The following is an 18,668-nucleotide window of genomic DNA, read 5'->3' as shown; positions in this document are numbered from 1 at the left end:
ACTGCCTGCACTCATGTGTCATATGTACACAGCGAGGCTCGATACCGCGGAGCCATGCCGAGTGGTGGGGGCAGGTCATGCTATACCTGTGTCTGCTCAGATCACTTTCTCCACAAGATCTGCACAGAGTTTAGTTCCTATGACATCTAAGCTGAACCCGACACCCTAAGTAATGCCTAATGTAGTAGTAACATATCAGAATCCATAAGCCTACAGATATCCCCACCGTGTCCTGGGCCCCCCCCCCCAATCCATAAGCCTACAGTTATCCCCACCGTGTCCTGGGGCACCCTAACCAATCCATAAGCCTACACTTATCCCCACCGTGTCCTGGGGCACCCTACCTCAATCCATAAGCCTACAGTTATCCCTACCGTGTCCTGGGGCACCCTACCCAATCCATAAGCCTACAGTTATCCCCACCATGTCCTGGGGCACCCTACCCAATCCATAAGCCTACAGTTATCCCCACTGTGTCCTGGGGCACACTACCCAATCCATAAGCCTACAGTTATCCCCACCGTGTCCTGGGGCACCCTACCCAATCCATAAGCCTACAGTTATCCCCACCATGTCCTGGGGCACCCTACCCCAATCCATAAGCCTACAGTTATTCCCACCGTGTCCTGGGGCACCCTACCTCAATCCATAAGCCTACAGTTATCCCTACCGTGTCCTGGGGCACCCTACCCAATCCATAAGCCTACAGTTATCCCCACCATGTCCTGGGGCACCCTACCCAAACCATAAGCCTACAGTTATCCCCACTGTGTCCTGGGGCACACTACCCAATCCATAAGCCTACAGTTATCCCCACCGTGTCCTGGGGCACCCTACCCAATCCATAAGCCTACAGTTATCCCCACCATGTCCTGGGGCACCCTACCCCAATCCATAAGCCTACAGTTATTCCCACCGTGTCCTGGGGCACCCTACCCCAATCCATAAGCCTACACTTATCCCCGTCATGTCCTGGGGAACCCTACCCAATCCATAAGCCTACAGTTATCCCCGAGGTGTCCTGGGGCATCCTACTCAATTCATATGCCTACAGTTATCCCCACCGTGTCCTGGGGCACCCTACCCAATCCAAAAGCCTACAGTTATCCCCGCCATGTACTGGGGCACACTACCCAATCAGTAGAATTTAGAATGAAGAGTTTTCCATACTCATTAAGTGACGGCACAACACCAAAATACATGTCTTACTGATCTGCCGTGGTTTGACTTCGCAGACCCCCGGTAATAACCTTAAAGAGAACCTGTCACCACAATGTCTTATAACTCTAGAAGTTAAAAGAATAATAAAAATGAGACCTGTTTTGTAGTAATCCAATGTGGCGCAGCTGAGAAATCATGCTTTGCAGCCACATTCAAATTAGCCTGGAAGTGCATTCGGGGTGTGTCCATGCACAGCGACAAGCCTCCATTCCAGGTTAATTTGCATGTAGCCTAAAAATTGAATTTCTTGACAATGGCTTGTCAGATTACTACAAAACTAGTATCATTTTTATAGTATTTCTAAACCACGAAATACCAGAGCTGGGATCACTGAGTCCAGTGGAGCAGAGAGCATACAATTCACCAATCTTCTGCTGACTCCATAAGTCCCAACCTCCTCTGGCATTAACATGAGCACAAAAACTATGCTCCAGGAGCTTCATATCATGGGTCTACAGCCATGTCCAAGCAGGATGCAAGCCTAAGGCTATGTGCCCACGATGCAGAAATGCTCCAGATTTTTCCTGAGCATTTCTGCATCTCCCTGGCAGAAAAAAACGCATGCGGATTGTACATGTGGATTGTACATGCGGATTGTACATGTGTTTTTCCTGCCAGGGACAAGCGGAAGTGAAGCGTTCTTCACATGCATTTCTGCATGCAGGTTGACAAGCGATTTTAGCATCACTTGGAAAGTGCTTGTCAACTTGGTCACGCTATATAAATCCATGCAAACGGCATGGATTTATATAGTGTGACCCGAGAGAATGTAAAAAACTAAAAAATAAATCTATACTTACCTTCCGATGGCCCCTGCAGTCTTCATTCGCTCTCTTCCTCCCTTGCCGTCAGCTCGCGGTACACTACACTGAAGGACCTGCCGTCACATGACTATGACGTCAGCGCAGGTCCTTCAGTCCATCGCAATCTGCCGGCAAGGGAGGACAAGCGCAGCGAGGGCCATCAGAAGTTAAATCTAATATTTATTTTTTATTTTATTCTTTTTTTTACAGGTTCTATGGTCCCCGGGTCCGGAGGAGAGTCTCCTGTCCCCCAGACCCGGGTACCATCCACACATTGAAACGCTTTGAATTTTGCATGTACAGATGCAGTTGATGCGGAATCCAAGCATTCCAATGCAAGTCAATGGCGGCGAAAACGCAGCGCTTCCGCAAAATAATTGGTAGTGCTGCTTTTTTTCCCGCAATGATAACCCGCAGCGGAAATTTCCACAGCATGTGCACAGCACATGCGGATTATCATTGGGGAACATAGCAGACCTTCTACCATGCGTTTTTTTAAGCTTTTCTGCAGAGTTTTTGCCGCTGCGGAAATGTTTAAAAAACGCATAGTGGGCACACAGCCTTACATCACCAAGCACTAAGCCAAGTGTTGGAGTGCTGGAGTGGTGCAAAGTCCCCACTGGACTCTGGAGCAGAGGAAACGTGTTGTAGCTGCAGAAGGGGGAACAACTCCATATTAATGTCTATGGATTTAGAATGGGATGTCATCATTTAATTTCTGAGGATGATCTGTACATTGCAACCAAGATCCTTTGTGACTGAATGAACAGAACGTCATCTGTGACATGATGTATGTGGCATGGTCATGTAGCTTCTTTAGCTGGAGATGTGCTGGTCGGCTTCTCTTCATAGCATTATGGGAAATGTAGTCTGGAAACTGCTGCAGACCAAAAGTGTAGGTGGTAAATACATGCTATAAAAATCCCTAAAAAAAATTCAGCAAAATAAGAAATAATGTATTTGGGGGTCTTTAATGGGACCTATCATGAATGGTGTGTCCGTTTTAGAAATATTAAGTGTTGGAAAACTTTTTTAATGCATATTTTGACCATTACCAAAAACCCTTTTAAAACTACATTGGAGTAAAATATTCTTCTGTGGAGTGACCCTTCCTGCTTCTGGTTCACTCCTCCGGAGAGCAGCCCTTCCGTGGGAGCAATCAAGTGGACCCCATTGTAAGGGCAGAGACAGACTGTCGTATAACTCGTGCGAGGATTGCATCACACTGAACGGACTGACTGGGACCTCTCCTGACCTGAACATGACAGCATGATGGATTTCAATGCAACTGTCACGCTCAGGTCAGAAGAGGTGGAGGCCAGTACAAGGTTTACGACAGGGATGTGGAGTGGGTAAGCCAAACCTTCGACTCCGACTCCTCAATTTCCATGACACCGACTCTGACTCCACGACTCCGACTCCTTCATACAATTTACTTCATAAATTTACTGTAGAATAGATTCATCTCAGCTAAAAGTCTAGACCCTTAGATCAGGAATAGAACAGATATTTATAGGACATTTCATAACTTTCCCAAATTCTTATGGAAACATTTCCAGCACATCCTGCATTTAACTACTGTACCCAATTTATTATATATTTTAGGAGTCGGTCCATTTTATACCAACTCCAACTCTGACTCTGACTCCTCCAAAATGGACACCGACTCCGACTCCACGACTCCGACTCCACAGCCCTGGTTTACGATGCGATCCTCGCACAAGAAATACGGAAGTCTGTCTCTGCCCTTAGACCAGATCTCTGTACAGGGTTTAAAGGGTGAAGGTCGGGGTTCCTCTGGAATCTGCCAGACTGAGTGTCTTGTACCAAGTGTGTCCACGGTAGCCTCTTTGAGCCTATGGCCTCTGACAGACGTGACAATATATGTATTATATGTATGTAAACCCTCTTCTCATGTACAACACCATGGAATTAATGGTGCTTTAAAAATAAATAATAATAATAATAATCTTTCAATCCGCATAGTCTGCCTTTGCTCTCGACAGCACAGGTCTTGTATACACAATGTGCTGCCGAGAATGTTGATTTTTGACCAAGATAAAAAATATTTTCCTCCAACGAACAAGGGTTTTGCTAGTTTGTTGAGTGATGGGCAGCCTGTTTACACTGCACGATTACTGGGAGACAAGCATTTCTAGAAATTCCTGATAATCGTGAAGTGGCGGTGCATCCTTAATGAATGCATCTATATTTACATACATTAGCAATGACTAAGGTAGTAATAATGCAAATAATTCATTTATAATGTATATTAAAGCTGTACATAACATGGGTAAACACTTCTGTCATTCTCAGAATGTTTGCTTTGTTTGTCGGAGGCATGTGTTGGAAGGATTTCCTGATGTATACCTTCGACAGAGACGTACAGTGGTATTGTATATGTTGCATATAGACTTCCATTTGAAAAAAAAATAATGCATCTTTTATACATTTTTTACTGAATACTTATATAGACTTGTGTGGTTGATTATAGACATTTAAACGAAACAAGTGCATCTATAACATAATCTTACACTACTCAGCTCCTAGACCCAGAGGTTGGGTTCGGCCATGTCAGCGTTACATGTAGGGCTGACTTTGGACGGTCAGATGAACAGTATTGCTATATCCTCATGGCTTGGATTTGTATTGCTGGCCAAAGCAACCATCGTTTCCAAGTGACAGCACTCAGATGACCTCTGGATGGCATCTAAGTTCTAACGCTTTTTTTCACAAATCCATTCACTTCAATAGACAAATTTGAGCACCAAATCAAGGATAAACATGTCTTGCTTTTTTTTTTTCAATCCAAAAAAACGGACATGTGAACAGCACTATAGACTATAATCTGTACATACTCTATTCATGAAAACCTCATTCGTGAAACAAAGAAGTCTGAATGAGGCCTTAGGCTATGTTCACACATCATGGTTTTTTCAGCGTTTTTTTTATAAAAATTTTCAGCTGCGTTTTGCAGTACCAGCAAAGTCTATGAGATTCCAGAAATCTCATACACATCATGTTTTTTTTTTTTGTTCAGGATTTTGTGCTTTGCATGTTTTTTTTAAAATAGAGCATGTCACTTCTTTCAGCGTTTTTTCACCCATTGGAAGTAATGGGTGGTGAAAAAAACGCACCAAAAACACAGGTGTCAGGTTTTTCAGCATTTTTGTGCCAAAACCAGAATGAGATTTTTTTTTCACTGAACTTTATATACATGCATAAAAAGACAAAAGGACAGTGAAAAAAAACGCACCAAAAAACAAGCAAAAAAGCAAGAAAAATCCTGAGCAACCTCCTGGCAAAAGATCAAGTTTTGCTGCAGAAAAAAAAACGGTGAAGAAACCAAGATGTGTGAACATAGCCTTATTGTAGAAGATCTAGCAGTGGGTGCATTTTAAAGCTGTGATTTTTTTCCTCACGGTTGCCTACAGATTTCACCAGTGGGTAACGTCCTTAGCCAGTCCAGAAGATATTGGATTTAAAAATCATAAACATTCTCCGATCTGTGCTAATTGTATTGCGAATGAAAATTCGGTAAAATCCCATTCACATGTTTTGTATTGTACTTTTCTGCACATTTTCGTTGTTGAATCAATTCAAAAAATGTGATAATGTGTAATGTGTGGACTTTAGGTGTATGTTGTGTTGAAGCTTGTTCAAGAAGCATCTCTGTAAAGGATTTCCATACATTTCTATTACATTCAAGAGGAATGACTGGTATTGAAATTCAGACTCAGCGGATCAAGACAAGAATCAGAATATGTTCAGCAAACTACGGAGACTGGAAGAACTGGCTAAGCTGGATGACATTGTTGGAACTGATCTATTATCTTGTACCCTATTTATTTTGTGTTTGAGGTACTTTCTGGGGCTATGTACCCTGTGTTATTTATATGCACTATTGCTTTTACTTACTTACTTACTTACAGCAGGGTATTTATTTATTTTGCTTCTGTCTTGGGTTTGGTCTCATAAAAAGTAGACTTGGCTTAATCTGTGACACCATAGGTAAAAAAAAATGGACCAAAACTTTGCCACAAATTTTCAGACACTAAATTAGCGATTAAATCAAGGTGCGAATTAGGGAGATTAAGGGCGCAGTCAGATGTTTGTATAAATCTGAGCGATATCAGAATGCATTGCATGGACTGGCCGGCGGCACAACCAACCTGAGCGTGACAGCTCCATGTATTTCCATGCAGCTGTCATGTTCGGGTCAGGAGAGCTGCTTTCCAATCTTATTCTGATTTATTACGCTGTCTGACTGTGCCCTAAGGCTGCGTGCACACGTAGCGTTTTTCAAGCGTTTATGCTGCGGAATTTCCGCAGCGTAAATGCTTGTTAAACGCTAGGTAATCCGCACCCCATGGTCCCCAAGGGGATTCCGCAAGTTCTATGCCCACGCTGCGGATTTTTCCGCAGCGTTTATGCTGCGTTCAAAAATCCACAGCATGTTCATTAATTTTGCGTTTCCGCAAGCGGAATTGCCTTTTGCAATGCATTAAAAAAAACGCAAGGCAATTCCGCATGTGGAAATCGCGCGATAAACGCGTGCAGAATTCCGCATGCGTTTTTACTTGGGCACATAGCCTAAACATTCACCAAATTTATCAAACAAAATTAACCACTTAAAGGAGTCCTCCCATGATGTTTTTGTCCCCCTATACTTGTGTATAAGTGTATGTAATGTAAGTGTGTTCATACTCGCCTACCGCCACCTTCTCTGGTATCCAACGCCGTTCTGCTCCTCTTCTCAGTGACGTCACAGGCCCTCCAAAGCCTAGTGCCAACTACAACCCTAAGATAAAGTGTATTTTTTTCCCGAATCAGTGCCACTCTTGTCAATAGGTTGTCCCTGGTTTTGAAACACAATCCCTATCACTTGAAAAAAAAAAGCTAAGCTGCCAGGCCACACACAGCTCGCCTTTTTTTCTTATCCTTGACAATTTTAGCAGTTCTTTCTAAAGTTGGTCATACTCACGAGGTAGCTGTTGTTCTAAATAGGCAGAGTGGAGAAAATGCTCAGCACTTTATTTCCCCTGAAAAAAAAAGGATCAAAGGTATAAATTCTGATTGTTCGATCCTTTACTCAGACATCATCTGTCAGGAGGCCTCTATATACATAAAAGGGTCACACAAAAAAATGTGGCCGACCTTCATCTAACCATCATCAGGTGATGAATAAAACTATCTGGTGTTGACGTCTTTTATCTAATGTTTATGGGGGGTCTTTAGTTATATCTTTATTTGATTATATGTTAATTTCTATTTTGAAAAAGTTCTATCTATGGACAGGTCCAGACGACCGTATATTTTCTCATCTGGAAGAATTATGCAAATCACACTCTGATCAGAGTGTCAACATCGTGTGATCCGATTCTCTCGGATGAGGAGTTGAAGGATAAAAAAGTGTCTCCCATCTTTTCTATTCTGTCAGTTGGTGGAAATCAGACTGCACTCAGATGTAATCCGAGTGCAGTCCGATGTTTTACACGGACTCATTGACTTGCATGGCCAAATGTGATCCGAATATCGGATCAAACTCAAACATGCTGCGATTTTTTACCCAGACCAGCTCTATCCATGGCAAAGATCGGATATGGGCATGGCCTCATACAATAGCCTTTGTTCTGAGTGCAATCTGATGATTTGTCGGATTGCACTTGGACTGAAAATACGGTCATCTGCATGAGCCCTAATACTAAAAGGTCATGATAACAACTTCAATAAAAGTGGTCAGCCAGCATTTTCCAGCATGAACAATGAATGCCAATCTCCCGTGCTAATTGTATGTATGTAGCGTAGCTAGGCTACAGGTGTATACAACCCCTGGCAAAAATTATGGAATCACCGGGCTCGGAGGATGTTCATTCAGTTGTTTAATGTTGTTGAAAAAAAGCAGATTACAGACATGGCACAAAACTAAAGTCATTTCAAATGGCAACTTTAGGGCTTTAAGAAACACTAAAAGAAATCGAGATAAAAAATGTGGTACTCAGTAACAGTGATTTTTTTCAGACCAAGCAGAGGGAAATAATTATGGAATCACTCAATTCTGAGGAAAAAATTATGGAATCACCCTGTAAATTTTCATTTCCAAAACTAACACCTGCATCAAATTTGATCTGCACGTTAGCCTGCATCTAAAAAGGAGTGATCAACCCTTGGAGAGCTGTTGCACAAAGTGGACTGACATGAATCATGGCTCCAACACGAGAGATGGCAATTGAAACAAAGGGGAGGATTATCAAACTCTTAAAAGAAGGTAAATAATCACGCAATGTTGCAAAAGATGTTGGTTGTTCACAGTCAGCTGTGTCTAAAATCTGGACCAAATACAAACAACATGGGAAGGTTGTTAAAGGCAAACATACTGGTAGACCAAGGAAGACATCAAAGCGTCAAGACCGGAAACTTAAAGCAATATGTCTCCAAAACAGGAAATGCACAACAAAACAAATGAGGAACGAATGGGAAGAAACTGGAGTCAATGTCTGTGACCGAACTGTAAGAAACCACCTAAAGGAAATGGGATTTACATACAGAAAAGCTAAAGATAAGCCATCATTAACACCTAAACAGAAAAAAACAAGGTTACAATGGGATAAGGAAAAGCAATCGTGGACTGTGGATGACTGGATGAAAGTCATATTCAGTGATGAATCGCGAATCTGCATTGGGCAAGGTGATGATGCTGGAACTTTTGTTTGGTGCCGTTCCAATGAGATTTATAAAGATGACTGCATGAAGAGAACATGCAAATTTCCACAATCATTGATGATATGGGGCTGCATGTCAGGTAAAAGCACTGGGGAGATGGCTGTCATTACATCTTCTATAAATGCCCAAGTTTACATTGATATTTTGGACAGTTTTCTTATCCCATCAACTGAAAGGATGTTTGGGGATGATGACATAATTTTTCAAGATGATAATGCATCATGCCATAGAGAAAAACCCGTGAAAACATTCCTTGAAAGAAGACACATAAGGTCAATGTCATGGCCTGCAAATAGTCCGGATCTCAATCCAATTAAAAATCTTTGGTGGAAGTTGAAGAAAATGGTCCATGACAAGGCTCCAACCTGCAAAGCTGATCTGGCAACAGCAATCAGAGAAAGTTGGAGCCAGATTGATGAAGAGTACTGTTTGTCACTCATTGAGTCCATGCCTCAGAGACTGCAAGCTGTTATTAAAGCCAGAGGTAGTGCAACAAAATACTAGTGATGTATTGGAGTGTTCTTTTGTGTGTTTGTTTTTCATGATTCCATAATTTTTTCCTCAGAATTGAGTGACTCCATAATTTTTTCTCTCTGCTTGGTCTGAAAAAAATTACCCTTACTGAGTACCACATTTTTTTCTTGATTTCTTTTAGTGTTTCTTAAAGCCCTAAAGTTACCATTTGAAATGACTTTAGTTTTGTGCCTTGTCTGTGATCTGCTTTTTTTCAACAACATTAAACAACTGAATGAACATCCTCCGAGCCCGGTGATTCCATAATTTTTGCCAGGGGTTGTATTTAAAGCCCTCGTCTCACATAGCGAGATCGCTAGCGAGATAGCTGCTGAGTCACGGTTTTGGTGACGCAACAGCGACCTCACCAGCGATGTCGCTATGTGTGACACTTTGCAGCGATCAGGCACCTGCTGTGAAGTCGCTGATCGCTGCAAAATGTCCTGGACCATTTGTTGGTCCTTGCCCTCCCGCTGGTCAGCACACATCGCTGTGTCTGACCAGCGGGACCAGCGATCAGGCTGGTAACCATGATAAACAGCGGGTTACTAGGGGCACACGCGCACTTAGTAACCCGCTGTTTATCATGGTTACCACTCTGCTACGATGAGTGGTAACCTCCCGTTCACCGTAGCAGGCTCGTAACCATGATAAACAGCGGGTTACTAGGAGTGCGTGTGCCCCTAGTAACCCGCTGTTTATCATGGTTACCAGCCTGCTCCTGCTTCAGCAGGCTGGTAACCAGGAGCAGGACATCGTGGAAAGATTCTTTCTACGATATCGCTGCTCCCCTGATTGTTGGTGAGCCTGCCTGTTTGACATCTCACCAGCGACCACATAGCGACGCAGCAACGATCCCTGACAGGTCGTATCGTTGTCGGGATCGCTGTAGTAAGTGTGACGGGGCCTTAACTGGTGGATTTAATTGCTCACCCACATGTACTGCAATGTGTTTGCATTTTCCTTATTTGCATTGTGTGCAAACAGATTTCTCTCCGAGAGTTGCTTATGAGGATGACTAGGCTTCCTATTGTTAGTTCATATTTTCCAGGCTTTTGTCTGTACTTTGCTAAATAGGTTACATAGAAATCTTGATACTTTATTCTCATTCACTTTATGTTAACACTAGTAATAATAAATTAGAAAAGGACGTGAAACATGCTATGCAATGCTGGAGGTCGACGTATTCATACACATTGGTCACTGAATTCTGCTTTAGCTTCTGATATAACATCTATAAGAAATATACTATGTATAAACTGGCTTATTGGCTTATTTAGCTCTGTGTGCATGGAATATCATTGTTATCAGAAGCACTCGTCCTGTTTACAAGGGTAATATGCTGCCGATAACAATGATTTTAATACAAGCATGAATGATCCTATCATCCCCTAACAAATTAATATTCTTTACTATTGATTTATCTAGTTTATCTAAAGGAACCTTGTGTTCCAGCATACCATTAAAATAGCATATTGTTATGTCAACATTTACAAAACTGAACACGAGGTTCGTAGTTAAAATTTTGATCAGAATGTATAAGCCCCCTGGCTGGTGAGTTAGACCCTGATCTGTTAGGTGTTGGCCTGTGCGGTGTCCATTGCCTTCATGATACTGTCCCAGCAAGTCCATGTGAGGTCCATGTCTTTTTTTCTACAGTTATGGCAAATTATGTTCCTATGAGAGTCAGAGTTTCATAGCAGCAAGGACAAAGTTTGTATTGAGCTATTATTTAGAACAGTATAAAAAGTGCAGTATTTGTCAATTGACTCCTCAGGGCTTTGTGTTTTGCATAATGATAACTACAAAGCCCATATACCATAGATAGTTGTTAGTCAAAAAAAACTATAAATCTCAATTCCACTCCATACAAATGAACGCTCAGTTTGGCCGAGAACGGATGTGTTCCTAATTGGGAGAGTGGAGTACGTAAGTATGTGGAGTGGAGTAAGGCTGTGTGCCCACGATGCGTTTTTGGTGCGGATTTGCAGCGCGGAAATGCTCCAGAAACACATTGCATACCTTATCCCATGACTTCCTATGACATTCTCCAAGTTCTGTGCACATGGTCAGAATTTTTCTATGCGGATTTTACTCGCAGAAAAAATTCGGACATGGACCAATTCTTGTGCGTTTCTGCATGCGTATTTGCCTTTACAATGCATTGGAAAAACGCAAGGCAAATCCGTAAAAACGCATCAAATACGCTTCAAAAACGTATGTAAAAACCGCATGCGTTTTTCTGCCAAGGAGATGGAGAAATGCTCAGGAAAATTTCTGCTTCATTTCTGCATCATGGGCACTAAGCCTAAGCCATTGCCAGATGTCTCTGGTGGTAGGTTATCTATCAATGGGAACAAAGAGTTCGGCCTTCCATAGGAGGAGAGCAGGGAGGTCCCTATAAACATTATATGGTCAGCTGTCCCACCATAATTGGCTAACATTTTACCAATATGTATTGGGTCTTTAATTGTTTTCTGGCTATAAATTGCAAGTTATACATAGACAGGATCCAAAGAAATCTTTGAGATCATACTGTACCATTGTGTGCCACTCATCATTCTGAAAATAGAATAACTGAAGAGGCAAAAAGCGCAATAGGGTCTTATCCGGTAAACAAAGGGTATAAAGACAGCAAAGTGCGCTCACCTGGAAGGGTCGTGACAGTTAAAACTCCTTTAGAAAGCACATAAAGGCTGCTACAGGACCACCAAATAGATAAGGTGCAACTGATGAGTAATCTGGTGGTTGAAAATCCGCTCTGCCAAATGTCCAAAATATGATCAGAGACCAAATGAAGTATGAATGCGGTTTATTTCGTCAACACGTTTCAAGGTGTTCTAACATCTTCATCAGGACAAAACCAAAATGATATCATTGTAAAAATATTGTTGTGGTTTTGTCCCGATGAACAGGCTTAAACACCTTGAAACGCGTTGACGAAACAAACCTCATTTATACTTCATTTTCATATGTTGGACATTTGGCAGAGCCGATTTTCAACCACCACATTCCTCATCAGTTGAAACTCACATCATTCTGAGACATACAAAAGTTTATCCAAATTCATCTATGCAAGTAGCCTCTTCAGAGAGGAAGAGGACAGGAACTCAAATGACACCTATTGGGATTAGAAATCCTAGCAATCAATAAAGGGTCTTGCCACGTGACTTATGATACAAAGCCAAACCAGAAACCCCATTTGCAGACATGCTTCAGAGTGTTTGCCCCTCATCAGTGCAAAGCAGAGAACTGGTTTGGCTGAGTGAGAGCTCTCCGACATCAGACCTAAGGGGAAAGGAAATGTTTTTCTTTCTGGGGAGAGCAATGCATGTAAGTTTTCATCATTAGCCATATGTACAGTACTGTGTCTTATGGCAGCACATAGAGTGCCTACAGTTTTATTATATTGAATTGTTAGGAGTCTGTGTGTCCCCATCCAAGCACACAGCTCTGTCTTTTTCAAGATCCCTAAAGGGTGACTATGGTAAATACTCCATGATAGTTGGTAGAGTTGGTGAGAATCAATTTGCAGAATTTGGTTTAGCAGCCAGGCATGTCCGTAATGTCTGTCCGTCGGATGGAAACCCTGAGAACTGCCTCCTACCGTCTCCTTTGCCTCCTTCTCGACTACTCCTTTGGAAATCTAGTCTGGCACAATGTCATTATTGTGGCATGAAGCACAAGTGACGTCGCGCCATGCCAGCTAACCTAAGAGGAGCCGCAGATGCCAGGAGGTAGGATACAGTTCTCTGGGCTCTTGTCAGGAGGCCAAAGATTATCGATGTGGATTCTGGACTGAGTCCTGCGAATCGATTTGTATAAACTCTAATACTTAGATTATACAGAATGATCACTTTACCTGAGCATGAACCCTAAAGGGAGGAAACTACAACCAAAGGTTATTCTTTAGGTGTAAATTGTCTGAATTAAGATTTCGCCTTCAGCATAGCACAGCCCAATTTTGTGAAGCCAAGAATCAGAGTTGTTGCAAAAAGGGAAGTGGTATTTTTTCATGAACCTTTGGACTCCTGTACAGAGGTGTACTTTGGCCTTGTGTGATCTCTGAATGGTACTTACATTGCCTATGCAGAAAAAATGCATAATTTGTGACATGATTCTTGATGAATTGAACTGCACTGACGACAGATGGTGAACATTCCCAAAAACAGTCCATGTAAAATCTTTAGAAAGTGGTAATCTTGTAGAGTGGAGTGCGCAAGGTTGTGACATCTTCACAGTACTGCTTTTTGCCAGGTTATTTCGCTTCTAGCTGGTCTTGTTCTTGTTGTTAGATTTACAGTAATTTACAAGCGATTTATCAAAGTGTTAGTTGTTTTAAACCAGTTCTGACATGGTGAGGTAAAACTTGGATGTCAGTCAGCTTTCAAGCATTTCATTTTATTTTTTGTCGTGGTTAATTTTCTCTTGGGCCTATTACAGTATATCACTTGTTGGAGGTACAGTCCGTTTCATAGAAAAAGGATCAAATCAGGCATATATATGGATTGTATTGAATAAGCATTGAGATACCTACATTTACACCTAGGGTTTGTGGTTTTCATGGATAGCATTTGTACCCATCTTATTCTATGGGGCTGTGCACATGTTCGATTTTTTACTCACACCAAGAGATCCAAGATAAAAATCGGTGACATGTCCAATTTTGATCTGTGTGTAGGCCTATGTTCACGGACTGACATAATGGAGAATGTGAAGAAACTTTTTTCCTTTCTCTCCACCGCCAAGAAAAACTGATCCCGCTCTGATAAAACTCTGATCATAGTCTGATCAGCATAATTGGACCATTTTTCTCATATAGAGAGAAAACAGTAGTGTGCACCTACTCTCATATAAAGGTGGTCCCCCCTTTGCATCTACAACATCTTTTAATCTTTTGGGAAGACTTTCCATGCTTTGAAATGTGTCCGTGGGAATTTTTGACCATTCATCCAGGAGAGCATTTGTGAGGTGAGATATTGATGTTGGATAAGAGAACCTGGCTCGCAATCTTTGTTTATCCCAAAAGGGTTTGATGAGGTTGAAGTCAGGGCTTTATATCTGAGAATGTAATGTTTTTCAACAAAAAAAGAAGGAAGGATTCCAGCTTCTAAAGTGCAGCAGGCAGATTTTTATTTCATAAAAACAGATTACGCAGTCACAGGATTAGCTACGCGTTTCGAACACTCCAATATGCATTCTTTATCACGCCAGGTGTGGGGAAAACTTAGTGCAACACAAAGGGAAAGGGAGCCCAGACACAAGGGAAAGGGGGAAGTGGAGACCTCTTAGTCTGGTCTAGCGTCACTCTGTCTCAACTATCATCCCTATATTGCCTCCTTAGCAATCACCACACGCGTGCCTTGCCCTACTCTCCCTGGCGTATGGCTATGGCTAGGGATGGAAGGAGATGAGCACTAGTCAACCTCCACTAAACTCTATAGACAACAAGGGTGGACAAAACAGGGGAATTGGCTTAGCTTTAGATGAACTCCAAATAAGCACACGGACTCAAGCTCCAGAGAGGACAAAGTACTGCTCCTGCTAAGCTTCACAAGTAGAAATGGATATAGCCAGCGACTCCCTCTCAGACAAACCAGGTATATATACACCCGGGCCAGAGAGCCAATTAGCAAGAGAGAGGTAGCCGCTCGAACCTAAAGACAGCCTCCTATCTAAGAAACCGTCTGCAATGCCAAACGTGGAGATCTCCTGCAACCCACTGCAGGGCGACTGTCTGTCACCTCTGACACACCCGTGACACTGGGTTTCAGGACACCTGTGAGAAAGAAAAACATGAATTGAATGATTAATAGGCCTGTCCAACAGATTCTGTTAGTTCTTTCCTTCAAGTCTTTACGATCAGGAGGGAGAGGAGACCTAAGGACAATTTGAACTTCTGTAGCATGGCGTGAGCTAAAAATTAGGTTTTAACACCAAGGACAGAAGGGCCTGGTCTGTTTTTACTGCTCTATGTTCTTTTTATGATCTTGGGTCAATTCCTTAGCTTTTGGTTCTTTGTCAATGAAGTTCCCCTGGAGGGTAAAGTCCTACACACTTTTTCTTCTCCCAAAAGCAATGAGTATGGGACCAACTAGGGATATCTCTAATTGCTACATAGCAGCCAGCTACTTCTTTGATGTGGACACCATTGATGAAACCTACTTGTGTTGGTGGTGTAGCATTATAGGGTTTTTCTCACTAATTATTTTTATCACTTATCCACAGGAAACGTCATAAATGTATGATCATTAGTGGTTCGTCCACTAAGATGCACACTGATAAACAGGAAGGGGTGATCATGCCTAACCACCACTGCACTCACGTCTATGGGATTGGTGGAACGGCTATCTCCTAAAGTCCCATGGCAATGAATGTGCACTACTGCTCCATGTATAAAAGAGACTTTGGCACCATTGTTCCTTGGATCAATTGGACTCCAGTGATCATTCATGTATCATCTATGATTAATTATTTGATAGTACGGTTGAAAAAATGAAAAATACGATGTCCATTAAGTTGAACTGCAGGATGGCAGAGGTTAAATGGAAGAGGCATAATTAGCACCATAATACATCAACCCATCTGCCCTAAAAGAGCAAATTCTTTCTCCAGATCATGAGTGTCGATCAACATTGAGAAGAAGAGTAGATATATTTAGTGGGAACATTTCTTCGAGGTCCAGTCCCCGTTATCACTACCATTTACATTTTGTAATCACATCAGTTCCTATTTTAGCCATGTAGGTCTTGATATGAGTTATGATAGATTGTGCTTCTCGTTGCAGGGGCCGTGTTACCTCTGATGTGTCATCACAGTGGTTCCCAGGTATGGTGTCAGATCATGAACTCCTCACAGAGCCCATCGTCATTCATCGTCCTGCAGAACATCAGCCAGTCCACCAATGAGACTAACCTGAGCATTGCCACTTTTAGAAACAAATACAACCTTTATATTGGTTTAATACTGGCGATTAGCTCTAGTTTATTTATTGGGTCAAGCTTTATCATGAAGAAGAAAGGTCTTTTACGATTGGCTGACAAAGGAGTCACCAGAGCAGGTAAGGAAAATAATACGTGTTTGCTCATGATAAGATAAGCTCAGTTATTCAGACATTAGCTGTAACAGGAAAATATAAATATAAGTCTTAACCAGTATGAGAAGAAGCCGCTCAGTCATGTCACTTTCATTAAGTCGCATGACTATTTGACAGGCTCGCCTAAACCATAATATTTTTTTAAAGGGACAATGACCAGAAATTGAACCATGTTCATAGCTAGTTATAGGTGAAAGGGTCTATTTTGTCAAATTTTAGGCAACATGCTAACTATATATTTTAACTTATAAAAACAAGAAATTAATACACATTCTTTACAACTAATCTGTTTTTATTTTCAAATTGTAGTTTTTATTCTATATTCTGTACATGATTATGGGGGCAGCTATTTTGCCTGAACTTGAGTTAAAGGGAATCTGTCAGCAGGTTTTTGCTATGTAATCAGAGAGGAACATGATGTAGGGACAGAGACCCTGATTCTAGTGATGTATCACTTACTGGGCTGCTTGGTGCAATTTTGATTGAGTCTGTTTTCTCTGTTGTAGATGTAGCAGTGCTCTGAATGCTGAGCTCTGTATAACCCCGCCCACATCCTGTGCACACAGTACATTGCCAGCAAGCTGCCAATCGGTGTTGGGAGTGGGGCTGCACAGATTAGCTCGACTGCCTAGCATGGGACACCTAGTCCTGCAGTGATAATCTCCTGCTGATAAAACATTGATTATATTGAAACTACAGAAAGTTACTGATCAAATGACACATGGCTGGAATTAGGCTCTCTGCCCCTACATTATGCTGTTCTCAGATTAAATATGACAAACAGCATTCAGTGACATGCTTCTCAGCAGACACATGGATCATAGGAAACAATGGTCTTCTACTATTCCTTAATTTCAATGGGACAGTTTACACAGGTCATTGTGTAGGGAGGAGGAAGAGGTGAGCTGTGATAATATATCACCTATTTTAATGGTAGATTCTTTATACAGTTGTTATCCCCCATTGCAATCCTACCTGTGATAATAATGAGACTTAAAAGTGATCTCTACAGATTAGAGCGTCTCCCTATTATTAGAAAGCACTTTAAGGTTTAGGAAATCAAAGCGACATAGGTGTAACGTTTCGACCCAGTCCCAGGTCTTATTCACATGGTCGCTCTTAGAATGAGAAGCTTGTCATCAGGAAAGTTATGCAGCACATGTAGCCCCAATGGGGTGAGGTAAAAAGGTCTAGTAAGCAACGTCCTGAGCGCTCCCGCTAAAAAGGAGGCACTAACCATGCAGGGTGCGCAAATGTTTGCACCATTTTACTTTTTGTAATTTTTAAAATGTAAAAGATTTAAAAAAAAAATTTTTTCCTAGAATACAAAGGAAATGTGTCATTTGTAACTTCAGGCCTTTTTAGAGATCATTTCATCTTCAACTTGCTTAATTGTTCACAATAACAGTAATTTTGACCAGGAGTGCCCAAACTTTTACATGCCACTGTATATATTTAGTGCCAAGTTACAGGATATAGTACCGGCCTATGTTGGCTTTGATAGTGAATTGGGTGCTACCTATGTATACCATACATGGCCAGTTATGTGATGTCACTAGTCTTAGCCTTTGGGCTGAAAGCTTTGTCATTTTGCTTCTACTACAACATACATATGAGAGGCCCGCCTCAGTACAGTAATACATTTACTCTCTACTACTGTATGCATCATTTTTGGTCTTTGTTAAAGGAAACCTGGCGGCTGACACATCCTACCAGAACCACAGGCAGCATGAATCCAGACACTGGCTCTGTCATTTCAGCCAGGTAAAATATGTCTTACATCGAAAAGCTGCAATGTTTCAAAGAAGGCTTACATTTAGAAGCCAACCGTGAACCATGCGGCTCGCGTGAATAGTCCAAATGGCTGGTTCCTGGCAGCATCTCCCCACCCTACTCCCATTGACAGGACAGGTCTTTCCCTATTCATTTGCACATATAGGGAGAGACCTGTCACTTAAAGGTTTTTCCCACAAGCAAAAGTTCACTTAAATTAATAAATCTTGGAATAATAATAATTTCCACAATTGGATGTGTTTAAATAAAATGTTCCTGTGCTGAGATAATCTTATAAATGTGCCCCTGCTGTGTACTGTGTAATGGCTGTGTCTGACCGTACAGGAACATGGTCTGATCATACCACAGCTCCTGGGCAGGGGAGGACGCAAAAGAGTATACAGGCATTACAGCAGGGGATCGCAGCTGATTCTTTCTGTGAGGTAAAACATTTCACTGCCTGTTTTTAAACAATGTTTTACTTCAAAGAAAGAATCAGCTGCGATCCCCTGCTGTAATGTCTGTATACTCTTTTCCTT

The 18,668-nt window shown here is 41.8% G+C and overlaps 1 protein-coding gene and 1 long non-coding RNA gene across 2 annotated transcripts in view; one reads left to right on the top strand and one right to left on the bottom strand.

The window, feature by feature from the left end:
* The window catches only part of LOC141160356 (uncharacterized), a 37,365-nt gene extending 30,295 nt beyond the window's left edge, over positions 1 to 7,070 (bottom strand). Inside the window, exon 1 of the long non-coding RNA XR_012250216.1 lies at positions 7,009 to 7,070. This is a non-coding gene — a long non-coding RNA (uncharacterized lncRNA). The remainder of the gene's footprint in view (positions 1 to 7,008) is intronic.
* Positions 1 to 18,668, top strand: part of NIPAL1 (NIPA like domain containing 1) — a 30,566-nt gene that overhangs the window by 4,224 nt on the left and 7,674 nt on the right. The window contains exon 2 of the mRNA XM_073645531.1: positions 16,048 to 16,320. Coding sequence (XP_073501632.1) covers positions 16,048 to 16,320 — 273 coding nt within the window. The remainder of the gene's footprint in view (positions 1 to 16,047; positions 16,321 to 18,668) is intronic.

Source organism: Phyllobates terribilis, unplaced genomic scaffold (genome assembly GCF_046119375.1).
Source record: "Phyllobates terribilis strain yellow unplaced genomic scaffold, ASM4611937v1 Scaffold_1__5_contigs__length_1240528914, whole genome shotgun sequence".
Taxonomy (NCBI): domain Eukaryota; kingdom Metazoa; phylum Chordata; class Amphibia; order Anura; family Dendrobatidae; genus Phyllobates; species Phyllobates terribilis.
This window is presented reverse-complemented; position numbering and strand designations above follow the sequence as displayed.